Source organism: Notamacropus eugenii, chromosome 1 (assembly GCF_028372415.1).
Source record: "Notamacropus eugenii isolate mMacEug1 chromosome 1, mMacEug1.pri_v2, whole genome shotgun sequence".
Classification (NCBI taxonomy): domain Eukaryota; kingdom Metazoa; phylum Chordata; class Mammalia; order Diprotodontia; family Macropodidae; genus Notamacropus; species Notamacropus eugenii.
Window position 1 is genome coordinate 216,052,454 of NC_092872.1, and position 24,421 is coordinate 216,076,874.

The window sequence follows — 24,421 nt, forward strand, 5'->3', positions numbered from 1 at the left end:
ATCTGGGTAGTGGGTGGGATTACACACAGACATGCACACAAACACAGAGACAGAGAGCACAGAGTGAATTGAATAGGATGGGATCATATCTTTAAAAAATGAAATTAAGCAGTGAGAGAGAAATATATTGGGAGGAGAAAGGGAGAAATGGAATGGGGCAAATTATCTCCCATAAAAGAGGCAAGCAAAAGACTTTTTAGTGGAGGGAAAAAAAGGGGAGGTGAGAGAAAAACATGAAGTTTACTCTCATCACATTCCACTAAAGGAAGGAATAAAATGCACTCTCATTTTGGTATGAAAACCTATATCACAATACAGGAAAGTGGGGGAGAAGGAGTTGAGCAGGGTGGGGGGGATGATGGAAGGGAGGGCAATGGGAGGAGGGAGCAATCTTGGGGAGGGATAGGATCAAAAGAGAGAATAGAAGAAATGGGGGGCAGGATAGGATGGAGGGAAATATAGTTAGTCTTACAGAACATGACTATTATGGAAGTCATTTGCAAAACTACACAGATATGGCCTATATTGAATTGCTTGCCTTCCAAAGGGAATGGGTGGGGAGGGAGGGATGAAGAGAAGTTGGAACTCAAAGTTTTAGGAACAACTGTTGAGTATTGTTCTTGCATACAACTAGGAAATAAGAAATACAGGCAATGGGGTATAGAAAGTTACCTGGCCCTACAGGACAAAAGAGAAGATGGGGACAAGGGAAGGGAGGGATGATAGAAGAGAGGGCAGATTGGTGATAGGGGCAATTAGAATGCTCGGTGTTCTGGGGTGGGGGGAGGGGACAAATGGGGAGAAAATTTGGAAGCCAAAATTTTGTGAAAATGAATGTTAAAAGTTAAATTAATTAATTAAAAAAAGAAAAAAAGAAGAGCATGAAAGAATTTATCCAAAGCAATGTCAAAATCTAGGAACGCTATATCCCTCACATGGCCCTCAACTATTGGCCTACTAATCCTTTCAAGAAAGGAAATGAGGTCAAAATGGAATGGCCAATTCTTGATGAAGCCATTTTTGACTCTGATATCACAACTTGACTTTCTAGATGTTCAACAACCATCTCTTACATGAGTTGTTCTAGAATATTCCCAGGAATTGAAATCAAGCTCACTGCCCTACAAACTCTCTTCCTTTTCTTAAAAAATTCGAACAAATTTGTCTTCCTTCAGTCTTGTGATACCTCCCCATTTTCCATGATCTTCCAAATACCACTGACAGCAATTCCACCTGTCAATTGTTTTAGTCCCCAAGTCTTTCTAGACCATGTTACTTGAAATCATCAAGGGTAGCTAAATACTCCCTTATTTATCTCCTTATTGTCTTGAGTATCAAACTTCCTTTTTGTTCAGCTATTTTAAATACAGAGGTCATTCTCTTTGGTGGAGAAAACAGAAGCAAAATAAGAAATTAACAGCTTTATCTTCACTGAGCTGTCAGTAATTATCATCCCATCCAACCCCCCCAAAAGGTCCCATTCCTTTTTAATCCTACTTTTTCTGTCAACAGTGCTTTCCTGACACTGTCATGGGACCATGCTATACTTTTATATTTCCTCACTATCACGTAACCTTGCTTCCATCTTTTATATACTTTTTTTTTTTAATTTAAGTTACTAATTGGATTCCTTGTGTATCCACATTGGGCTCTGAAGACAAATTCTACTTTTCTTCCTTTCTGAAATTATTGAACCAACTTTCCTGATCTATTCCATTAATGGTCACTATATTTATGGCAACCTTTTCTGTCCATTTCTATTTCTCATCTGTAAAACAGTGACAATGACAATAGTTCTCTAGCTATCACGCCAGCATGGCATGAAGCTACACTACAGGTTCTAAGGAATCTGAGAAATGGATAAAAGGGATACCCTTGAGGTTCTTATCATCCTAGGGCTTTAAAATATGACTGAAAGTGGAGAAGACATGTAGAAAGACACCCACTCCTAAGAATCTAGAAGCCCATTGTCCTTACATCAGTCCCAGACACACAAATGCTTCCCTTCCTGATATTTCAAACATCATGGGAGAGTTACATAAAACCCATCACCAAGTAGAAACCCTAGAATAGGTGTTCTAAATAAGTGGGTAAAGAAAGTCACTCCGTTAGAGAGGTCTCCACCCCCTTCAACCTTGCCCCCCTTACCAATACACATTCATCACCGAAAAGGGAAATATTTACAAGAGTTAGTTTAGTTATGTTTAAATATTATGTTTAGCTGTCTGGAGACCATGTTCTCAAGATTTATATAAGAAATCAAGGATTAAACTTCACAACAATTAGAAAACCACACTGCTCAAAATCAAAGACTTAGTTAACGGACATTAAAATAGTTTTACTGCTGGTGCTAAGCTGCAGTGACTCCATCACTTCCCAACACCTGGAGCTCAAACCTTCTGAACTCTCATGTAAACAAAACGGGAAACTCCAAGGGCTCCAGGGGTAACAAGGTACCACCTCGGGCCCTGGCCTTTGGGGTGAAAAATGTGGAAAATGCCAGAGGACGCTTTGAAGCAGCTCCGAGAGAAGCAAAAGCAGGGAAAAGCCTCTTTACTGGGGTAAGTTTGTTTAGGAGAAAGTAAGCAAGTTGTCAGGGTAAAAGTTGACAATGTTGATTCCAACAGTTTGAACCGGGAATAAACATCCAAGGGGATTATGTTACTGAAAATTGGAAAAGACTCCATTGAAGCCAATAGACCATGCTTGCATTTTCAAAGATAATGTGTCCTTTAGCCACATTCAAGGATAACTGGGTGAGGGCTAGGGTTTCTTACCCTGAACTCTCTCCTGTAACATATTCAAGGACTCCAAGCTCTGACACCTTCACTAGGGTAAAAATATAAAAGCTAGACCAGGAAAGGAAGTGAAAAATCACATTGTTCTCAACTACCTTGACAATACCAATCAGTCTGTTGTTTTTCTGATGCAGCCCACTGGAGGCTGGTAAAAATAGGTATCCCCTCCAACACATTTACACATGGTATGACAGATGGAACTCAGGGAGTTCTGAGTACTCTCAACAGCCAACCATTTGGATACACCAAACTATCATATATGTTCTTGACTCTTATCAACCTACCATAGGGAGGAGATTTTGGCAGCATCTGTAACCCCTATTCAAAGGCTCCTTTGGGTCTAGTTTTCATTTTTTCCTTCTGGTTTTCTCACCAGGTTGAAAATGGAAGACAAAGGAGAGTTTTGAGCTTCTTCAAAATGTAAAACAATGTGTTTGTCACATGGAGATTCCTGGAGAAATTTCAGGGAGCCTATAAAGGGAGCTTAAACATTTTTTCCCATTTGGGTTTTGAGCATAAAAAAATGTGATTTGCTCATGGCTTAGCTAACATTCCAATTTTTTTCAAATCTCCATAAACAAGGTAAACCCACATTCTGGGTTTGTTAGCCTTTATTTGGGTCAAGAGGAAGCAGGCCTGCCTTGTTTTCCTCAAAAGACACAGAGTGACTCCTGTGACTCGCTGCTTCCATCTAAAATCCTTAACCATTCTTGAGAATTCTCACATCCTTTTCTGCTGCTGTAGCATTGCAAATACCTTAAGACAAACACCCCCAGACTCAACCTGTCTGTGTACAAGCAAAGTTTCTTGGCAGCTCTAGAAATACTGCTTCTCATTCTGTCTCAGGGATCTTCTCTCCTAAAATCGTCATTCATCTTTCATTTTCCTATTAGAATTCATACAAGGACATGAGGGATGGGGTCCATTCTCAATGCCTGTGGGCTCCATTAGAGAAAATCAAATTCCCCAGAGAATTCAAACTCCTTCAGGAATAAAACACTCAACTCTGGCCACAGGTCATTATCACTTATTATTCAACTTTATATTTACTAGGTTTACAGAAAGGTGAAAACAGCCACTTCTTTAAGGATACCAAATTTAGCAATTCTTTCAAATACACAAACACACACATATTTAGCAAGTCATATTTTTACAAACCTCTATTAACTTCTCATTGATTCTGACACTTGAAAATATACATGCAGAAGAGCCTACAATCTTTGGCCAAAAATATACATGCTGGCCACATGAAATCTATGTCATAGGAAAACGAAAACATCACAGCTCAATGAAGGATAGACTTGGCCAAAAAAAAAAAAAGAAGAATTCAGCAGGGTACCACTCTAGTGAATCCAAAACTCCAGACTGCTAACTGGTGTAAGTCGGGAACTCGCTGCGGGGGGGATCACCTGACTTCAGCAGCCTTACCTGTTAATATGAGGTTACTGTATGTGTTGGAGAACTGCTCCTTCAGGAGAACCAAGTGCATCTGAGCCGCCTTCTCCCTCTGAAGCTCCAACATGACATCCGGGTGCTGGGCGATCTTGCAGCCCTTCTGCTTATCCAAGGCAACGTCACTCCGAACGATGTCTGCGAGGAGGAAAAGAGAAAGTGAGCAGCAAAAATGAAGCCCAGTTCTACCAAAAGCAAATCATTTAGTTAACGGGATGAGAGCTGAAAGCCCATAAACAAGGCAACATGAGCCACTGAATGAGGAGAGCTCCCAGAGACCTGAGCTTCCCACCAGGAGCCATGTGGCACCGTGCTATGGTTCGGCTGTTGCTTCTGACTCAGTTGTGTCTTGCCTTGGGCCAAAGATTATTGCAGATGGAACAGACAAAGCTGAAACATGATGGACTTCAAAAGGTGAGGGGGGCAACAGGGGTCTAAGAACTGGTCCATGCCAGAGTTTGCCAGGACTAGGAAGGACTGAGCAGCCTCATCAACTGTGCCACATTTGATACTGAACCTGGCTGAAGGATGTTCTGTAGCTACCCCTAAGCCCACTCTCCAGGAGTAGAGGCAGTAGAAGGGAGTATCAGCTCTCTGTTCTGTTGGGGCTTTTGGCAAGGAAAGGAGGGCAGTCGATGTGTTCATAGTTCTGTTTTTGCTCTATCTCTCAGCAAATATCCTCACTGTAAAAGGGAACTGATGTTATTGGTTAAATGAAAATAGAGTGCAAATCACTGGGGCAATTGATGCTATAGAGGAGATCCCAACTGTATTTTCAGATGACAATACATAAACTTCACCAAATATCAATCGAGATTTGAAAAGAACCTCAGCAGCCATCTCATCCATATAATACATAAGAGGAATCCCATGACAACGTATCTGACAAGTGGTCATCTAGCCTTTCACAAAGACCAATGAGTTGGGAAAACATACAGTTATCGAGGTGGTCCATTCCACTCTTGAACAATTTTAATTGTTAACAAAATCTTTTCTAAAATCAAGCTTAAATTGGCCTCTCAGCAACTTTGGCCCGTTACTTCTAGGCCAAAAATACAAAACAAACAAACAAAACCAAGCTTAATCCTCCTTCACAACAGCCCTTTAAATACTTCGTGACAGTTATTGTATTGTCTCTGCATCTTCTCTTCTGCAGGCTAAACTTGCCTCGTTCACTCAACTGACCTTCACATGACAATGGACTCAAGGTCCATCACCATGCTGGCTGCCTGCCTTTGAACAGTCTCCAGCTTTTCCATGGCCTTCTTAAACTATGGTCCCCAGAGCTAAATTCAATACTCCCAACAAGGAAAGAGTGAAACAAAACAATTGGAAGTTAAGCTATTCCTGGAAGCTAAGCTTCTCTTAATGAACCTCAAGATAGCTCTAGATAGACAGATAGATAGATAGATAGATAGATAGATAGATAGATAGATAGATAGATAGATAGAGATAAGATGGATGGATGGATGGATGGATGGATGGATTGAAAGACAGATACACATGGATATATAGATATGTATACATACATGTGTGTATAGTCATAGACACAGACACATATGGGGGTATACTTACATCCAATTATTGACTTCTGTTAAGCATGTAATCTATCAAAACCCTCAGATCTTTTTTGAAGCATCATCTAACTATTTTGTACTTGGGAGACCGACTTTTTTTGTACCTAAGCATAAGACTTTACATTTATCCCTAATGAATTTTATCATATTAGACTTAGCCCAATGATGCTTTGGAATCCTGACTGTTACCCAGGGTGTTAACTATCTCTCCCAGTTTTGTGTCATTTCATTTGAAAGTCTGATAAGCATGGCATCTTTGCCTTTATCTGGGCCATGAGCAAAAATGTTAAATAGCACAGGGACAAACACAGATCCAGAGGGGAAGTCCCCTGGGAATCTCTGTCCCACTGATACTGACATTTTAACAAGATATGAACAGAATTAGAACTCTAAAGGGTTCACCCACCCAGTGTCATTTTGGGCAAATGTCTTTGATTGCTTCCAATATTCTCCCTAAGATTTTATTTGCTTTTCTCTTCAGTCATTCCATTTAGGTTTCTTGCTCCTTGACTCCCTCCACAAATCATTTTCATAGTTTACTCAATTTGTAGGGACACATTTTTTCATCGCTTATGTTGTTCTACATGGAAAATTCATTGTCTGAGTACGGGTACTGCTGACGTCATGTCTCCAACCTTCTGCTGTCTGTGCTCATTGAGAACTGCAGCATGTCTGACCCAAGACATGAGGACGGTATTCAAACCCTGTGCCTCAGCTGTCCTGCGGGTTGTCTCCATTGGGTTTCCCTACTATTTTCCAGGTGCCTCGATGGTGAAGCAGTCCTCAAACTGATTCAAATTCACTCTTTCAACAAAGGTCATCTGTGGGTCACTGATGAGAGTCAGAGAAGGACTGGAGCCACTTTGCAAATCCGCTTCTTTCACAATTATTTTCCCATTAAGGGCAGGCTGCATCTTATGCTTCAGTTTAATTTCACTCAAAGCAGATGTACAATACAGAACTGTAAAAAATAGCCTCTTCTATTAAGAAACGCCCAACTAGGATGCTTCCCATCAAGTAGGGGACCTTTTGTACCCAAAAGTTATTGTCTTCTGAGTACTTATTTTTGCAACCAAAAAACCCAGGAATTCGGCTGATTCATGTGGGAACAAATGATAGAGCTGGAAAAAAATCTGGAATGTATCTCTAGTGACTTTGAAGTTCTGGGTAGGAAACTGAAAGGCTTGGGGACACAGGTGGTATTTTCATCTTTTCCTCCTGTTGACAGTCCTGGCTTTGGAACACAAAGGAGTTTATAGGAAGTGAATGGCTGACTGTGGAGGGTATTAGCAAGGAAATGGTTTCCTAGATCACTTTCTACAATACTAAAAAGACAGGTTACTACTGAGGGTCCAAGGCTGGAAAGAATGTGTTTCATTGGAGACTTACTAATCTGACTGAAAGTTCAGATGAATTCCAAGGCAATGGGTGGAAAAATATTGAATCCCAGAAACAAATTGTAGAAGACAAAATGGGTGACCCAGAAAGAACAGCAGAGTGGAGAAGGTGTCCAGTGCTTGTCAGCAGAAGATAATAAGGAAGTTGGCTGAGAATATCAGTACTGCTAGCCTAAGATGTCCAACTTTCTGTTTGGCCTTGAAATTTTTTTATTGATATGGGGAACTTCTGGTGAGAAAACTCCCTTAAGTAATGCTGTTGCTGCTGAGTTGTTTCAGTCATGTTGGACTCTTCATGACTTCATTTGGGGTTTTCTTAGCAAAGATACTGGGGCAGTTTGCTATTTCCTTCTCCAAATCCTTTTACAGATGAGGAAATTGAGGCAAACAGCAGTAAGTGACTTGCCCAGGGTCACACAACTGGTATGTGTTTGAGGTCACATTTGAATTCACGAAGATGAGTCTTCCTGATTTCAAGTCCAGTGCTCTATCTACTATGCTACCTTGCTACCTCTCTTAACTAATACAGATCAACAATTGTTCTGCCAATTACAATCTTAGACATTTGTCATAGGCCCTGTGAAAGTAAGTGACTTATCCAGTCAGTCTGTGTCAGAGGCAGGACTCAAACTCAGGTCTTTCTAACTCTAGGATCACCTCTATCCCTTATGCCATGCTATCCTACTAAATGTGTATATGCCAAGGTATATAGTACAGGTAAAAAATGAATTTGAAATTTTAAAACAAGATAGTTAAAAAATATCCCACGTCACTGACAGCTGATGGTACCAGATTCATGACTGCTATGCATCAACTGAAGTTTATTTTGTTCAAAAGAAATAGATCTAATAGAAAAGGAAACAGATTTAAAATACATATGTGTGTGTTATCTATGTAGAAACCTAAGAACCCAAGAATGGAAGCATAGGTAAAAGTATATAGGTGAGAATAAAAGGAGAAATCAGAATTATATTATTCTGGGGGTAGAATATAAATCACCTTGTCAGACAAAAGATGTGGCTGATCATCTCCTAGTACACAAAACTTAAATGAAAACTAGCTAAGGCATTTTTAAGGACTTCATCTACCCTGACATCGGATGGGAATGCTGACTCTGCTATCAGGACAGCCTCACTGGAATCCCTCCTCAGATTTCTCATAGCACTTAGTCTGGCTCTCTCCTCTGACTTTACGTCACCCTTCTTTGTATTAGAACTAGTTCTGTACTTGTCCTTCACCCAACTCGATTTTAAGTTCCTTGAACTCCAGATCTGTAATCTCTCTCTGTTTGTATCCTTAGCCCCTAACACAGTACTTGGCATGAATAGGTATGTAGTGAATGCTTGCTGAATTGAATTGGATTACTGCAAAGTTTTGTCTCTCAGAAGGTCAAGGAAGCTACATATTTAACTCCCAGGCTTATTTCTCACCAACAAGGAAGAAGCAGTCTATCACAACTGAATCTCAAGACTAAAACCTTGGGAGGAAACATCCTGGAGCTCAAAATATCAAAGAAAGAGAGCACTAGCCAAAGCAGATATGTTTTCTAGATTTTAGAAAAGGTTTCTACAATCCCATTTTAAATGGTACTGTTCCATCCTAGGGGAGTCTAAAGGGGAATATAGATCACAAAGAATGCAAACTTCTAGAGGCAGCTGGAGTGTCATGCCAACTGCACTGAATTTGGGGTGGAAGACCCAGGATCAAATCTTGGATCTGCTGCTTAGGACTCATGAGACTCAGGGCTGTCCTTTAGCTTCTCTGGGCCTCAGTTTCCTCATCTGTAAAATAAGGATATTGAGCAAGAGGATCTCTAAGTTCCCTCCCAGTTCTAAATCCTATGAAGGGACATCATGACAAGGCAATGACAAACAGCCCGAAAGAAGAAGGATGACAGCGGAGACGGGGCTAGATAATAAACAACAATAGTGTGGCTGCACAGAGAGCTCACTGACAAGTTCAGATCTGAAAAGAATATTCAAAGACAGAAGGAAAAGGGGACATACTAGAGCCAGTCTGAGAGCTGATTGTTAAATTTTCAGTGAAAACATTTATACCTTGGAAATCAGCAAACACTATAAATTACAACTTGATTTATCATTTTGTTGATCGGCAAGACTTGAACTGATGGAGAAAAATGTTAATGATGCAGATTAAAGGTAAAAGTGGATCATGCATTTTTCCCAAAGAGTCAGTTGTTAAACATGTATCAGCACACCCTTGGGAAAAGGTACATGAACAAGGACAATACAAAAGAGTACCATAAGGCTGTATGAATATTATCCTGAGGGTTAAAATCTAAAAGGAACTAAAGCTCACGAAAGATGTAAAAACAACAAAAAAGTTTGGAGGAGGAAGAGGGGGAAAATATCATGCTTGGAGAAGATCTTAACAACAGCAACTAGATTGATAATAATGATAATTAACATTTGTACAGTGCTTACTGTGTGGCAAGCATGGGGCTAAGTCTTTCACAATTATTATCTCATATGATCCTCACAATAAGCTTGCGGGGTGGGTGCTAATTATTATTACATGTGATACAATGTTAGCAGGTGCCACAGAGAAAGCAAAACAATTTTGGTTTGCCCACAAAAGCCTTCCAACTGAAAAATACAGGGCAGACAAAGTGAAGGGAAAATTGTAGCCTAAAGTAGGGGGTATATTGTATATTGTAAGGTATATGATAGTAAGACTGTAGCTATCCACTTGAAAGAAGTTCAAGGTGAAATACATCACAGAAAAACAGCAAATACTCTCAACATTCTCTGGGGAATCAAGGAGAACGAAAAAGGTATCAGATCACCAGAGGGAAACAAATATCCCAGTTGTCCAAAAACAAAGGATAAATGCTGGAAATTGTGTAATGACAAACTTAGCAAAAATGTAGTATGTTTATATGACAGATGATTTATGGGTATTTAGAAAATGTGGGTATTTAGAAAATGATGAGTGGACATCATCATAGATTCACAAAGACAAGCCATGCCAAACGCAACTCATTTCCTTTTTTGATGGATGAAGTCACAGTTGGTAGAACAGTTATACCTAAAAAATGCTGATTGATGTCTCAATGTCAAACTGTAGGAAGGTCTTTAATGAAATGCCCTTGGGCTCTATCCTCTACCAGTGCCAGTCCCCTTTGTTATTAAAGACTTCAATAAAGACATAGAAAGCACAGCCATTGGTAGCAATGTTTGTGCCTGGAGCACAGACGCCCAGTGTAAACAGCATAAACCAGGTCCTGGAGGTCTCAGAACCTGTCTTCATGGTTAGGGAGATACCAGGAGGGCAGGGCCAGGGAGGTACCTGCCTGGGGTACAGCATCCCAATGGAGATTGTGAGAAAGAGGAATCTATGCCATCTGGTACCTTCTTTTTAACAAATCATTCTTGCTAACTAGATGCTTAACTGATTTGTCTCAAGCCCTCTAAACTTTGGAACCCTTAACAAAGCCCCACCCCTCCCTAGTTATAGCTTTGATAGAATCACAGAATCATAGATCTAGAACTGAAAGTCACTGAGTCTATTCCCTCATTTTACAGATGAGAAAACTGAGGCAAAAGGAGTTTAACTGGCCAGCCCAAGGTCACAAAGGTAAAAGTATCAAGGTATACTTATCTAACATGTAGAGAGTACAAAAAAAGAATAATTAATGCCAAGCTCCAAAGCTTAACATGCTTAAAGTTGAGCAGAAGCCAAGATGAAATTTAAGAAGCATTCGTGTGAAGTCTGTCACTAAAGTAATAAAAAAAATTAATTACACGGTCGCAGAGCAGAAGACACTTCACTGTAGATTAACTCATGTATTAATACTTGATAAGATCAACTGACCACAAGTCTAATATGTGTCAAGACTGTGATGTTGCTGTCCCAGAAACTGACACAACCTTAAGTTGAATTAGTGAGTTTAGGGTTCAAAGGCATTGTGGGAATATCCTCCTGAGGAGACCAACCAGCCACTCAAATGGTCAACTTGAGGTAGTAGGGCAAGACAAAAAGCCATCTCAATGGGCTGTGTGTTGGTCAATAGCTATAGTACTGTGTTCAAGTAATAGTTACTGAAGTGTATGATCATTATATTTTTAAGAGGGATGTACATACATACATATATGTATACATATACAATCAATTCTTGATTTTCGTGGGGGTAATATTCCTAGAAAATGTCATGAAAATTAAAAGCAAATGTGTTAACACTTTGGAACTATGGAAAATAGGAGGCTAGGATCCCATAACCACCAAAAACTGTCATCTTTCTCTAGAGATTGATGAAAATACACTTTTCTACACACAATTCTTTATAACAAAACATTAGTTTTGATAATATGTACTTTTTCTAACACAGTAATCATGAAATAATCTATAAGATGCAGTACACAAAATAAAATTGATAACATGCAAAACATTTTTTCTTGCTAGGAATTTCCTAGATTCAGTGACCTTTTGTGCTAACATCTCAACTAAAAAAATTGACTTCAAACAATATTCACTTTTCCTAACACATGAAATCTACAGTACCATAAATACTATACAGCAAATAAAATTCTTAAGACTAAAACTTTTTTAACCCGAATCTCACCTTTCACTGCGTCAGATGGCAATATGAGGACACTGTATTGTACACTATACTGCTATAAGCCTATCTACCTTGACTGCCCTTTGAAAACCATGGGAGAGGTTACTGGGACTTTAGTCACTGCTGTCAGAAGACTCTGGGATTGAGGAGGTCTCAACATCACCTCTGAAACTGTCTTTCACAGCTGGTGAATGGTGTTAAAGGACAAACCAGCTTGAAATACTCTTCTCTTTTTTTGCAGATATAACATATCTCAATTCATTAGTACCAAACTTGTAGATGGCAGCCACTGCAGACTTTTCAACCAAGTATGTCTAACACCTTTATTTTCTTACTAAGCTGTGTTACTCACTTTGCACACTTGGACTTAGAGCCCAAAGGACTTGCACTATTCCTTGGGGGTATTAATTATAGCCAAAAACTTGAGTTTTAAACACAACGAAAATATGAAACAAATACATGGGGATCTCTTTACTCTACAAATGGCAAGGTGAACATGACTAGTGAAGTGCCTGGTAGGATACCAGCCACTGCATACACCTGCACGCATCAAGCCTCTCATATTTTTCTCTAACGCACATAGCAGTAAATGTATGCAGTTGCCAATCTGAAAGTGAAAATGAGGTTACAAATAAAATCACCTGAATGTCTGAAGCCATAAAAGTTAGATGTGCAGTTGAGGATTGACTGTACATGTATCTATATCTGTCTATCTACCTATCTGTGTATATATATACACATATAATACATACACTTGTATTATGTATATATTTATATTTCAGATAGTCACCAAGTATTTATTAAGTGTATATTATGTGCCAAGAATAGTGCTAAGTTCTGGGGATGAAAAGAAAGGCAAAAGACAATCCCCTGTCCTTGGGAAGTTCAGATTCTAATGGAGGAAATGATATGTAAATTACCACGTACTTATAAAATACATACTGTATAAACAGAAATTAATCTCCAAAGCAAGGCACTGGGGTGGGGAAGGACCGGGAAAGGCTTCCCTCCAAGTATGACCAGAAAGGGTCCAGAAATCAGATTACTCAGGGAGCCTGTGGGTAGTTGGCCCAGAAAAGAGGAAATGAAGGAGAAGCATAATAATTACTGTTAAATATTTTTAATACCAATACGTAGAAGAGATAACTGTTCCAGAGGACAGAATCAAGTTAAACTTATCAAAATGGTAGATTGTGACTCCACAAAAGGAACCGAGGTGTCCAGTGATGTTTGCCTTTATAAGGAGGGAGCTTACATTGTAAAGGGGAAATACAACGTACACAGACTAAACACAAGCTCCCTTCCAACTCCAAGAAATAAGTGATTTTCTTACTTTCTGTCTTCTTTGCTTTTCTTTCTGTTAAGGATCACAGTGGCTAGAAGCATTTTGCTCAAACATAAAGCTATTTACACATCCTCATCCAAGATATTTCCCACGTTGGTTCTCTGATAGCAAGCCCCCTTCAATATGTCTCTACTTCTTCATTCTTCTCCTCTGATAACATTTGCCCTCCTCTACCCCTTCTGACCCACCACAATTCCAAGGCCCCCTGTACCACCTACACATAGCACTCAGGCCACTGGGGGCATTTCATCCATTTCCTGGGCATATCCTGTGTCCTCAGTCTCCTACATCCCAATTCTTCCAGCACAATGTTCTCAATCCTGCCTCCTGTCACCTATCTATTAACATTGAATTAATTCAATTCAGCTGACTTTTGGATCTCCTTGGGCCAAGGTATGGAGACAAATGGAATGCTGTATATGGGCAACAGCTACTGGGTCACTCTGACAAGGATAAAAGTGAGTGAATGGGAGCAAGAAATAGTAAAGGGGGTGGGGAAAGGAAGTACGAGCCCAACAGTGAGAGGCTTTAAATGCCAGATGGAGGGATCTACATCCAAGTTTTACATCTCCCCATCCCTAGACACTCCCTCCCCCAACCCCTTTGATCCTACTCCATCGTGGGGAGACTCACCTTCACCACGAGACTCGTCTTTACCTTGTTCCCTACTGAAACATGCCTACCTCCCAGCAAAGCCTTTCTTCTTCCATTCCCTGCAAACCAAGGAGGAAGGACTGTCCAGCTTGGCATAGCCCAGGTGTCAGGAACCCGTGGCCTTCTAGGTCCTTGGCTGCAGCCTTTTGACTGAGTCCAAGTTTTACAGAACAAATCTTTTTATTAAGGTGATTTGTTCTATGAAGTTTGAATTCAAAGGGCCACTCTTGAGGACCTAGTGGGCCACATGTGCCCTCGAGGCTGCAGGTTCCTTACCCCTGTAATCCCTATGATCTCTCTTCACCCTCTCCTCTTTCCCAGAAGTTTCAGGGTAAGAGACACCTTTACCCCTCTGCCTTCTAGACCTCACTCCCATAGCCTTTCCTTTCCCTCTATAACATCTTCAGTTACAGGTTCAGAATCTGACTGACATTGATTAAACTCAGATTACACATTTAGAAGGTCACCTTGTCCAGCCTCCTCTTCTTAAAGATTAGGAAAAGTGAGGCCCTAAGAGGGTTGCCTAAGGTTCCACAACAGCTAAGTTAAGATTTGAACCCAGATCTCCTGACTTCAAATTCAGCCCTATTTCCATTGCACCAAGCAAAAGCAATCAAAAAACTGACAAACCATGTCCCAACACACCATCAGTTCCTCAGCCTCAATGATTATTCCTTCCATCTATTTAAAAATGCCCAAGGTCTTCCCTAACTTAAAACCAGGGTGGGCAGGGGGAGGTTGCCTCATTTTCCCATACAACTATCACATTATCTTCCTTCTGTTCAGAAAAAAAATCTGAAATGTATGTAATAATCTCTGTTTCCATTTCTTCTCTCCTCATAGTTTACATTCTCCTCCATCCCTCCTCAACCATATAACCAAGTTCATTCATTCACCAAATAGTCATTAATCGTCCATTGTGTGCATATCACTGTGCGAGGTGGAGAGAGATATAAAGTTTAAATAAACTGAAATCTTCCTGAAGTTGAAGGTGGATCTAGATAAAGTTTAGAAGGAGGGAGCCTGTAGTTAGATTCTCAGGTGGCTTGGAAGCCTCGGGATACAGAATTTCTGCTTTCATGTTACTTTGTCCTTTGAGAGACTGGCTGAGCTGATGGAGACTGCCAAGAGGTAGGCTGGGCAGGCATCGCTGAGAACAAAAAGACAGATGTAATCATCTGGTTGAGTGATTCATGTTAAGTGGCTGCAGCATGGAACAGTGCTCAGAGGACCTGTGTTCAAATCTGGCCATTTACTAGCTGCAAGTTCTTGCAAGAGACATTGAACTGGTCCAATCCATGATCCCTCATTTGTAAAATAAAGGCGTTAGATTAGATGATCTTGAAGATACATTCCAGGTCTAGACCTGTGATCCCAATGGTAAAATGGTATGGGTGATGTTCTCTTTGATTTGTGTGCAGACTGGATTTAAGTGAGGCAGAGTTGTAGAAAGTTGTCGGTCTCACTTTCTCCTCCAGAGTCAACAGTCCAGTGGCAGGACAGAGTCAAGTCGACTGGTAATGGCTCAGGATGCAGTGGATGACCTTGGTGTCTTTGATGTCTAACCAAGCTTTAAGCCCTCCGCAGCATCTACTTCAGCCACTTTCATGGCGTTGGAACAAATTGTTCTCATCTGTTGATTCCACCAGGGGAAGTCTTCACATGCTTGGGGAAGACACCCCCCTGAACCCCTCAGTTACCTTCCACATGGTTTAGCCCATCAGTCTAAATGGTTTACATGCTACAGCTTCTTGGAGCCACAGGGGAGAGGTGATTTCAATACAGAATAAACTGTATTGTAAACTGACCTATATAAACATACACTGTGTATATGTATATACTTTATAAAAATAATTCACACCATTTGCTTTCTTTGTTGGCGTTCACTCTTCAAAAAGTCAAATGATTTTACATCTGTTTTATTTTTCTTTGTACCTCCAGAGCTAGCATATTAAGAGCTTAATAAATGTTTGTTGATCACTGACTGACATCCCATGCCTTCCCTAATGTCATTGCCCCACCCCAAAAGGAGCCTTCCCTTGTGAAACAAAACAAAACAAAACAGTTCGGCAAAACTAGCAAGCAGAGCCATCCTGTATCTGATAGCTTGCGACCTTCGTCTGTCATCATGCGCACACACACACACACACACACACACACACACACACACACACACACACACACACACACACACACACACACCCTCTACCAAGAGGAGGAATGAGCCATTTTTCTTTCTCTCTTCTCTATAGTCAGGATTAATCATCACAGTTGATCAGAGTTTTGAGGCTGTTCAATTTTTTTTTTCCATTTCCATTATAATAGTTATTGGATGAAGAGGAAGTTGGGTACAGTGGAAAGGGCTGGTTTTGAGGTGAGGGAGATTGGACCTCAATACAACAGCTGTATGTGAGAACCAGCAACTCATTTAACCTCTCATTTCCTGCACTGGATCTGAAATCCAAAAACCTGGATTCAAATCACAATTTTTCCACCTACTACCTGGGCAGACTTGAGGAAAGTACTTAGCCTCTTGGATATCAGTTTCTTTATCCTTAAAATAAGGGACATGGATGTGGTGATCTCTAAGGTCCCTTCCAGGACTAAACTTATGACCCAACTCTGAAGAGTCTCACAAATCTTAAGTCATTTACTTCTTCCCTTGCTGGATTCGTCTGCATGGGCCCCTAAATTTCTGTACTACATACCCTCTGTTTTCCCAGAACACTTCCACATATGTTTACATGACTTCAGCTGCCAGACATTTCCAGATAATTCCATTTCTTAATCTCTAAGTCTAACCTACATAAACAGCACTACATTTGGAAGTCAAAAGACCTGGGTTCAAAATCCAGCTCTCTCTATATATCCACTACCTGTACACTGAACAGGCCATGCAAACTCTGTGGTCCTCAGTGTTCTTCCCCGTAAAGCAAGGCAGCTGGACCAGATGGTCTCTGCCATCTCTAAATCCTATGATCCCATTTCCTGGCTACACAATATCTCATCCCAGCTGTCATACTGACATTTTCAAAATAAGATAATCATCACCCATGCTAAACTTTCACCTCTGGGTCCATTTTTCTCATTGCTGTCACAAACTTGGAGTCATACATACAATTTCTTCAGTTCACCACCAAGTCTTGGCAAGTCTTTCTTCACAGTAGCTATCAGAGGCATCTCTCCCAAAATGTTCCCATAGTTACAAAATAGGTCCCTGACCTCATCAGCTCTAGTTTGGAGCCTAGCAACAGTAACAAGCAATGTTTCCAGATCCCTCCATCCTAAACCTGGACCCTGGGGGCCTCTGAATTGGCCTCAGATTTTGAAGGTATGCGTTGGCTGCATCAGCCTCACTACATGGGGGAAGGAGGACAGAGGAAGTCCTGGGTGTCTGAATTAATTCTGTGTGGGCCTAGGTTCTGTTGGTAGGTTCTCATTTTTGAGAACACTTTGGGTACTTACACAAACTTGTTTTTTTTTCCCCGTCTTAATCTGAACCTTAGAATTCCCTTTTCTAGCATGAAATCCATCAGAAGGTAGAGGATTGGGAGTTTGGTTCTTCTGGAGGAAACGGTGGTTATTCTTGATCACAGGAACATGAATTTCTAGCTGAAAGGGACACCAGAAGTCATCCAAACCAGTCCCCTTGTTTTTCAGATAACTGTGGCAATGAAAAGAACAGTGATTTGAATTTGAAATGAGAGCATCTTGGTCCAAGTCCTGGCTACTTCTGGGACATCAGACAAGTCACTTAATTTATTTGAGTCTAGGTTCCTCACCTATAAAATGGCCTAGATGACTCCAAGTCCTGTAGCTCTAAATCTGTGATCCTGTGACCTTCATTATCAGAGGTGTCACCATCTCACTTCCTTTAAGTCAGGAGTTCTTAGCATAAAGTCCATGGACTTGTTTTTAAAAAATATCTTGATAACTGTTATGTCAACATAACTGACTTCTTTTTAATTCTATCTTGTACTAGCTGTGTGACCTTAGACAAGTCACTTAACCCTGTTTGCCTCAGTTTTCTTCATCCATAAAATGAGCTGGAGAAGGAAATGGCAGACTACCCCAGTGTCTTTGCCAAGAAAACTCCACGAAGAGTCAGACATGACTGAAACATAACTTCCTCAAAAATATTATTTTGAGAGACAGTTGGAAGATGGCGGAGTAGAAAGACGCACATACACATAGCTCCGAACCCACAACCCATAGAACAACTACAAAGAAGTAACTCACGGCGAATTCTGCACCCAGAGGCCACAGAACATTGGAGCGAGGGAGATTTCTGTTCCAGAGAGACCTGCAAACCTCTCGTAAAAGGTCCTTCGTGCTGCGGACTGGGCGCCGGGACTGGGAGCTGAGTACAGCCCTGCCGTGGCCGCAGCACCGAGAGGAACAGATCCGAGCAGGCTTCAGGGACGGGATCTCCAGCGGCCGCACAAGTACCTCCACCCACAGGTGACGGGGGTCTGTGAGAGAGTCCCTTTGGTGGGTCAAGGGGGGAGTGGGGTGCCCCCATGGCTCGGGCCCCCTCGGGAGACAGAAGCTGAGGGGCAGCGGCAGACCAGGGCTCCCCAAGCAGGCAGGAGCCTGGATCCATTGTTGAAGGTCTGTGCATAAACTCCCTGAGGGAACTGAGCCTGAGAGGCAGCCCTGCCCTCACCTGAGCATCTGAATTTAATCTCACACTGAATAGCAGCCCTGCCCCCGCCCAAAGCCCTGAGGCTGGAAGCAGCATTTGAATCTCAGACCCCAAACACTGGCTGGGAGGATCAGGAGGTGAGGTGGGTGTGAGGAAAATATTCAGAGGTCAAGTCACTGGCTGGGAAAATGCCCAGAAAAGGGAAACGAAATAAGACTATAGAAGGTTACTTTCTTGGTGAACAGGCATTTCCTCCCTTCCTTTCTGATGAGGAAGAACAATGCTTACCATCAGGCAAAGACACAGAAATCAAGGCTTCTGTGTCCCAGCCCACTCAATGGGCTCAGGCCATGGAAGAGCTCAAAAAGAATTTTGAAAATCAAGTTAGAGAGGTGGAGGAAAAGCTGGGAAGAGAAATGAGAGACATGAAGTCAAAGCATGAACAGCAAATCAGCTCCCTGCTAAAGGAGACCCAAAAAAATGTTGAAGAAAATAACACCTTGAAAACTAGCCTAATTCAATTGGCAAAAGAGGTTCAAAAAGCCAATGAGGAGAAGAATGCTTACAAAAGCAGAATTAGCCAAATGGAAAAGGAGATTCAAAAGCTCACTGAAGAAAATAGTTCTTTCAAAATTAGAATGGAACAGATGGAGGCTAATGACTTTATGAGAAACCAAGAAATCACAAAACAAAACCAAAAGAATGAAAAAATGGAAGATAATGTGAAATATCTCGTTGGAAAAACAACTGACCTGGAAAATAGAGCCAGGAGAGACAATTTAAAAATTATGGGCCTACCTGAAAGCCATGATCAGAAAAAGAGCCTAGACATCATCTTTCATGAAATTATCAATGAAAACTGCCCTGAGATTCTAGAACCAGAGGGCAAAATAAATATTCAAGGAATCCACAGAACACCGCCTGAAAGAGATCCAAAAAGAGAAACTCCTAGGAACATTGTGGCCAAATTCCAGAACTCCCAGGTGAAAGAGAAAATATTGCAAGCAGCTAGAAAGAAACAATTCAAGTATTTTGGAAATACAATCAGGATAACACAAGATCTAGCAGCTTCTACATTAAGGGATCGAAGGGCATGGAATAGGATATTCCAGAAGTCAAAGGAACTAGGACTAAAACCAAGAATCACCTACCCAGCAAAACTGAGTATAATACTTCAGGGGAAAAATTGGTCTTTCAATGAAATAGAGGATTTTCAAGCATTCTTGATGAAAAGACCAGAGCTGAAAAGAAAATTTGACTTCCAAACACAAGAATGAAGAGAACCATGAAAAGGTGAACAGCAAAGAGAAGTCATAAGGGACTTACTAAAGTTGAACTGTTTACATTCCTACATGGAAAGACAATATTTGTAACTCTTGAAACATTTCAGTATCTGGGTACTGGGTGGGATTACACACACACACATGCACACACGCACACACACATAGAGACAGAGTGCACAGAGTGAATTGAAGAGGATGGGATCATATCTTAAAAAAAAATGAAATCAAGCAGTGAGAGAGAAAGATATTGGGAGGAGAAAGGGAGAATTGAATGGGGCAAATTATCTCTCATAAAAGAGGCAAGCAAAAGACTCATTAGTGGAGGGATAAAGAGGGGAGGTGAGAGAAAAACATGAAGTCTACTCTCATCACATTCCACTAAAGGAAAGAATAAAATGCCTACTCATCTTGGTATGAAAACCTATCTTACAATACAGGAAAGTGGAGGATAAGGGGATAAGCAGAGTGGGGGGGGATGATAGAAGGGAGGGCATGGGGAGGAGAGTACAATTTGAGGTCAACACTCATGGGGAGGGATAGGATCAAAAGAGAATAGAAGTAATGGGGGACAGGATAGGATGGAGGGAAATATAGTTAGTCCTATACAACACAACTATTATGGAAGTCATTTGCAAAACTACACAGATTTGGCCTATATTGAATTGCTTGCCTTCCAAAGGGAAGGGGTGGAGAGGGAGGGAGCTAAAGAAGTTGGAACTCAAAGTGTTAGGATCAACTGTAATGTTCTTACCACTAGGAAATAAGAAATACAGGTAAAGGGGTATAGAAAGCTATCTGGCCCTACAGGACAAAAGAGAAGACGGAGACAAGGGCAGAGAGGGATGATAGAAGAGAGAGCAGATTGGTCATAGGGGCAATTAGAATGCTTGGCGTTTGGGGGGGGAGGGGAGAAAAGGGGAAAAATTTGTAACCCAAAATTTTGTGAAAATGAATGTTAAAAGCTAAATTAAAAAAAATAAATAAATAAAAAAAAAAAAAAAAAAAAAAAAAAAAAAAAAAATATTATTTTGAGAAGGGATCCATAGTTTTTTAAAACCAGACTGACAAAGAGATTCATAACATTAAAAAAGCTTAAGAATATCTGATTTAGAAGGTGTTTTATTTTCTACTATTAAATATTTTAAAGGTTGTCATAAAGTCCTTTAGAATTAGAAGTACAATACTATGCCTACCAGTAGGGTAAAATCGTCATCAGGTGATTTTCACCATATGAATGAAGATCCAAAATAAAAAAAACCCATTCTTTCCAGTTATGCTTATCCTATGAAAATAAAACTATATTAGGTCAAATTAACATTGTCAAATAGTAGCACAAACACTATGTTTAAATAAAATTGGAACAAAATTTGGAGAAATACAAATGCTTCGGTCACATTTAGTACCTTTTTCCATTAATTTCCAACCGTCATCAACAGTGGCTTAATTTAACTTATTCTGTCATCAGGCTTGACAGAAGCTGACATGCTCTGAAGTGGAATCTAACCAAGAGTTACAACATCCTCTCAGAGTCTGTCTTGAGTCCTTGCAGTTTTTATTCAACCTTTGATCTTCACTAGAGTGAGGGCCCATCTCCTTCCAACTTAAGGAAAAAATGTTAAGTTGTTTATCCAGTTCTCTCAATCAGCTCTCTGAACAGAAGGAGTTCCTGAATCTTTCCCTAGCAGAAGCAGAAGAAAAAAAATGACAAGCAAACAAAGCCCCATCGAGAATCTGAGCATTTCCCGGCATGAAGCGCCATGATTATCTTTTTTTTCCAATCAGTTTTCCTGGAACCCATGATGACTCTGGGCACTTTCCTCCCCACTAGACATCTAACAACAAGAGATATACTGATTGATTTTCACTGAATCACTGTGGAAGGGTGGGATTCAAGGATCAAATAACTGTTTTCTTCCAAAGACAGTTTTTTCTTTTGGCTCTGAAGAGTTTCAACCTCTAAGCTTATCAGAACAGAAACTGTTAAATACATTTAAATGGAGTCTAAGAATTTGAATTGAAAATCATCTCTTCATACTAACAGTAACAGATGACGATGCTACTTTAATGAATCTATAATCTCATTAGGGCGAGTACTTTATCCAGCAGTGCAGTTGGTAATCACTGGATTACAGACTTAGAGGTGGATTGAGTCTGAGAGGTTATCTAGTATGGCCTCCTCCTTCCCATTTATCAGATGAAGAAATTGAGGCCTACACAGGATAAGTGACTTACTCAAGGTCATTCAGCGAGTAAATGTCATAGTAAATGTCCTGATCTTTGGACTTCTACCCATTGTACCACACTACCCTCCACAGTGGGCTATACTTCTCCCTCAGTGTAACTCTTGTCCATGTCCTTCTATAAATCCTCCTGGAGGCTCATCCCAATGCGCTAGAGGCTTTCTTCTCAAAGGACAGCAGTGCAGTGCTGAGGCTGTAATGGGATATATCATATCCAAAATACAGAATTCAGAGTCAGAGAACCTGGATTTAAATCATAGCACTGCTATTTAATGTGTGTGTGCGTGTGTGTGTGTTTGTGACGTTGGACAGGATTCTTCACACATCTGTGGATCTCAGGCCATTCACCTGTAAAATGAAGCTATATTATCGTCCCACTTTGGAGCCTCACTACATGTATGACCTTGGGTAAGTCATAACTTCCCTCATAACTGAGGTTCTAGCCCCAGTCATCTCATTTTAAGATAGGGAGGAGGGTGAAGAAAGGTGAACCTGATGACCCCTGAGGTCAATTGTATCAGATGTTGGATCCCTTTTATCTCTAAGATCCTTTCCAAAGCAAAATCTATACTCCTATGTCCTCCATCACTTTTCTTACAATGCTTCTCACCCAAAAAACATCCTTTACTGTGCATTTTTGCCTCCTTAAACTGTACATGTGTCTCTCCACTCCCTTTGAGCTAGTTGCAAATTTTTATTTTTCTGAAATCATATTTCACGACTCAGTCATTACTAGGAGAAAACTGGAATTAAAAAGACAAGTTTTTGTAGCAAGAAGCAATTCATGGAAGCAGTTGAAGGATTTCCCAAAAGCAGTCTAGCCCACTTTCCTCCTTCCATTCAATTCTGGCTCACAGTCCCCATATGATATCTGCCCACTATGTACCCCCAAATGAACTAACTCACTAGGCTATATGTCCTAATCTGGGTAATATCCATTCATTCTTCAGCCTGGTACGGGTTTTTCCCTTTGTCTACATTTGACTAGGCTGGAAACTATGGAAAGGACAGGGATATTTTTTCTTCAGTTTTTTATGCTTTTCTTGTAATGAAAACTCTCTCCTCTTAACATGCAACTCAGGCACCATCTTCTGAATCAAGTCTTTTCTCATCACACTATTGCTTGTGCCTTCTCTCCCAGACCCCCATGTATAGAACTACTTTGTGTGTGTGTGTGTGTGTGTGTGTGTGTGTGTGTGTGTGTGTGTGTAGAGAGAGAGAGAGAGTATATGCATATAGCGTATATATATATATACACACACATATATATAGTGTGTATAAGTACATAGGCATATATATGTGTGTATTATATATATACATATATAATACACACATATATTTATACACATCTCAAAAATCTTAGTTCAGTTTAAAACTGTTATAACTACACTAAGATGTTTGGAACACCCTGTACTTTTGTAAATATTTGTCTTCCTCTTTAGAAAATAATCTCCTTTTGAGGAGGGACTATGTCTTTATTTGTATTTGTATCCTTGGTGCCAGCATAGTGTGTGGCACATAATTGTCACTTAAATACTGGTTTGTTATTGTTCAGTAGTGTCTGACTCTTTGTGACCCTTTACAGGGTTTTCTTGGCAAAGATATTGGAACAGTTTGTTTGCTATGTCCTTCTCCATCTCATTTTACAGATAAGGAAACTGAGGCAAACAGGGTTAAGTTACTTGCCCAGGATCACACAGCTATTAAGTATCTGAGACTGGATTTGAACTCAGGTCTTCCTGACTCCAGACCCAGTGCTCTATCCACTGTGCCACCTACCAAACTGAATCAATTTCCCTGAGGTGAAATTCTGAGGTTGCAGAGGGAAAGCCCAAAAGTCCAATGACCTGATACTTATGCCAAAAGGAAATCAACTAGCCTTTTTGCTTCTAAATATATGTCAATAATTCATTCCAGTTCAAGGTATCTGGTCCCTTATTCTTTGCTAAGTTTCTACCCTCCATCAAATGTAAGAATTTAAACTAAGAGAGAATAGTAATCAGTCACATCTGGTTTGTCACGACTACCAATCCCCCACCCCTAAAGTCTTGTCAGTAATGGGACTTTATCAAGTGCTCACAAAAATTATAGAATTGAATTTCTGGCATAGATTTCCTAGATGTTTACATGTGACAACTTGTTTTCTTGGTTTGCTTTTTCTGTTGGGAATTGTACAGTTAAATTCCAATCTCTACTCAGGATGAAGGCACATTTCTAAAAATTCAGGCAGAGCTGAGTTCTATTTCTGCCCCAGACACTTAAGCAAGGCATAACCACTCCAAGCCTGTACGATGGGGCTGGTACCACAAGGTGGTATGGTGGGTACAGTGCTGGACTGGCAAGTCAGGAAAACTCAAGATCAAATCTTGCCTAAAACACTACTGTCTTCGTAACCTGGGGCAAGTGACTTGACCACTCTCATCTGTAAAATGAGGGGATTGCACTCAGTAC

General features: G+C 40.5%; 1 protein-coding gene across 2 annotated transcripts in view; it reads right to left on the minus strand.

Moving 5' to 3' along the window:
• The window catches only part of HPSE2 (heparanase 2 (inactive)), a 724,961-nt gene that overhangs the window by 635,081 nt on the left and 65,459 nt on the right, over positions 1-24,421 (minus strand). For both annotated transcript variants that reach the window (XM_072626990.1, XM_072626982.1), the window contains exon 3: positions 4,227-4,388. In XM_072626990.1, coding sequence (XP_072483091.1) covers positions 4,227-4,388 — 162 coding nt within the window. The remainder of the gene's footprint in view (positions 1-4,226; positions 4,389-24,421) is intronic.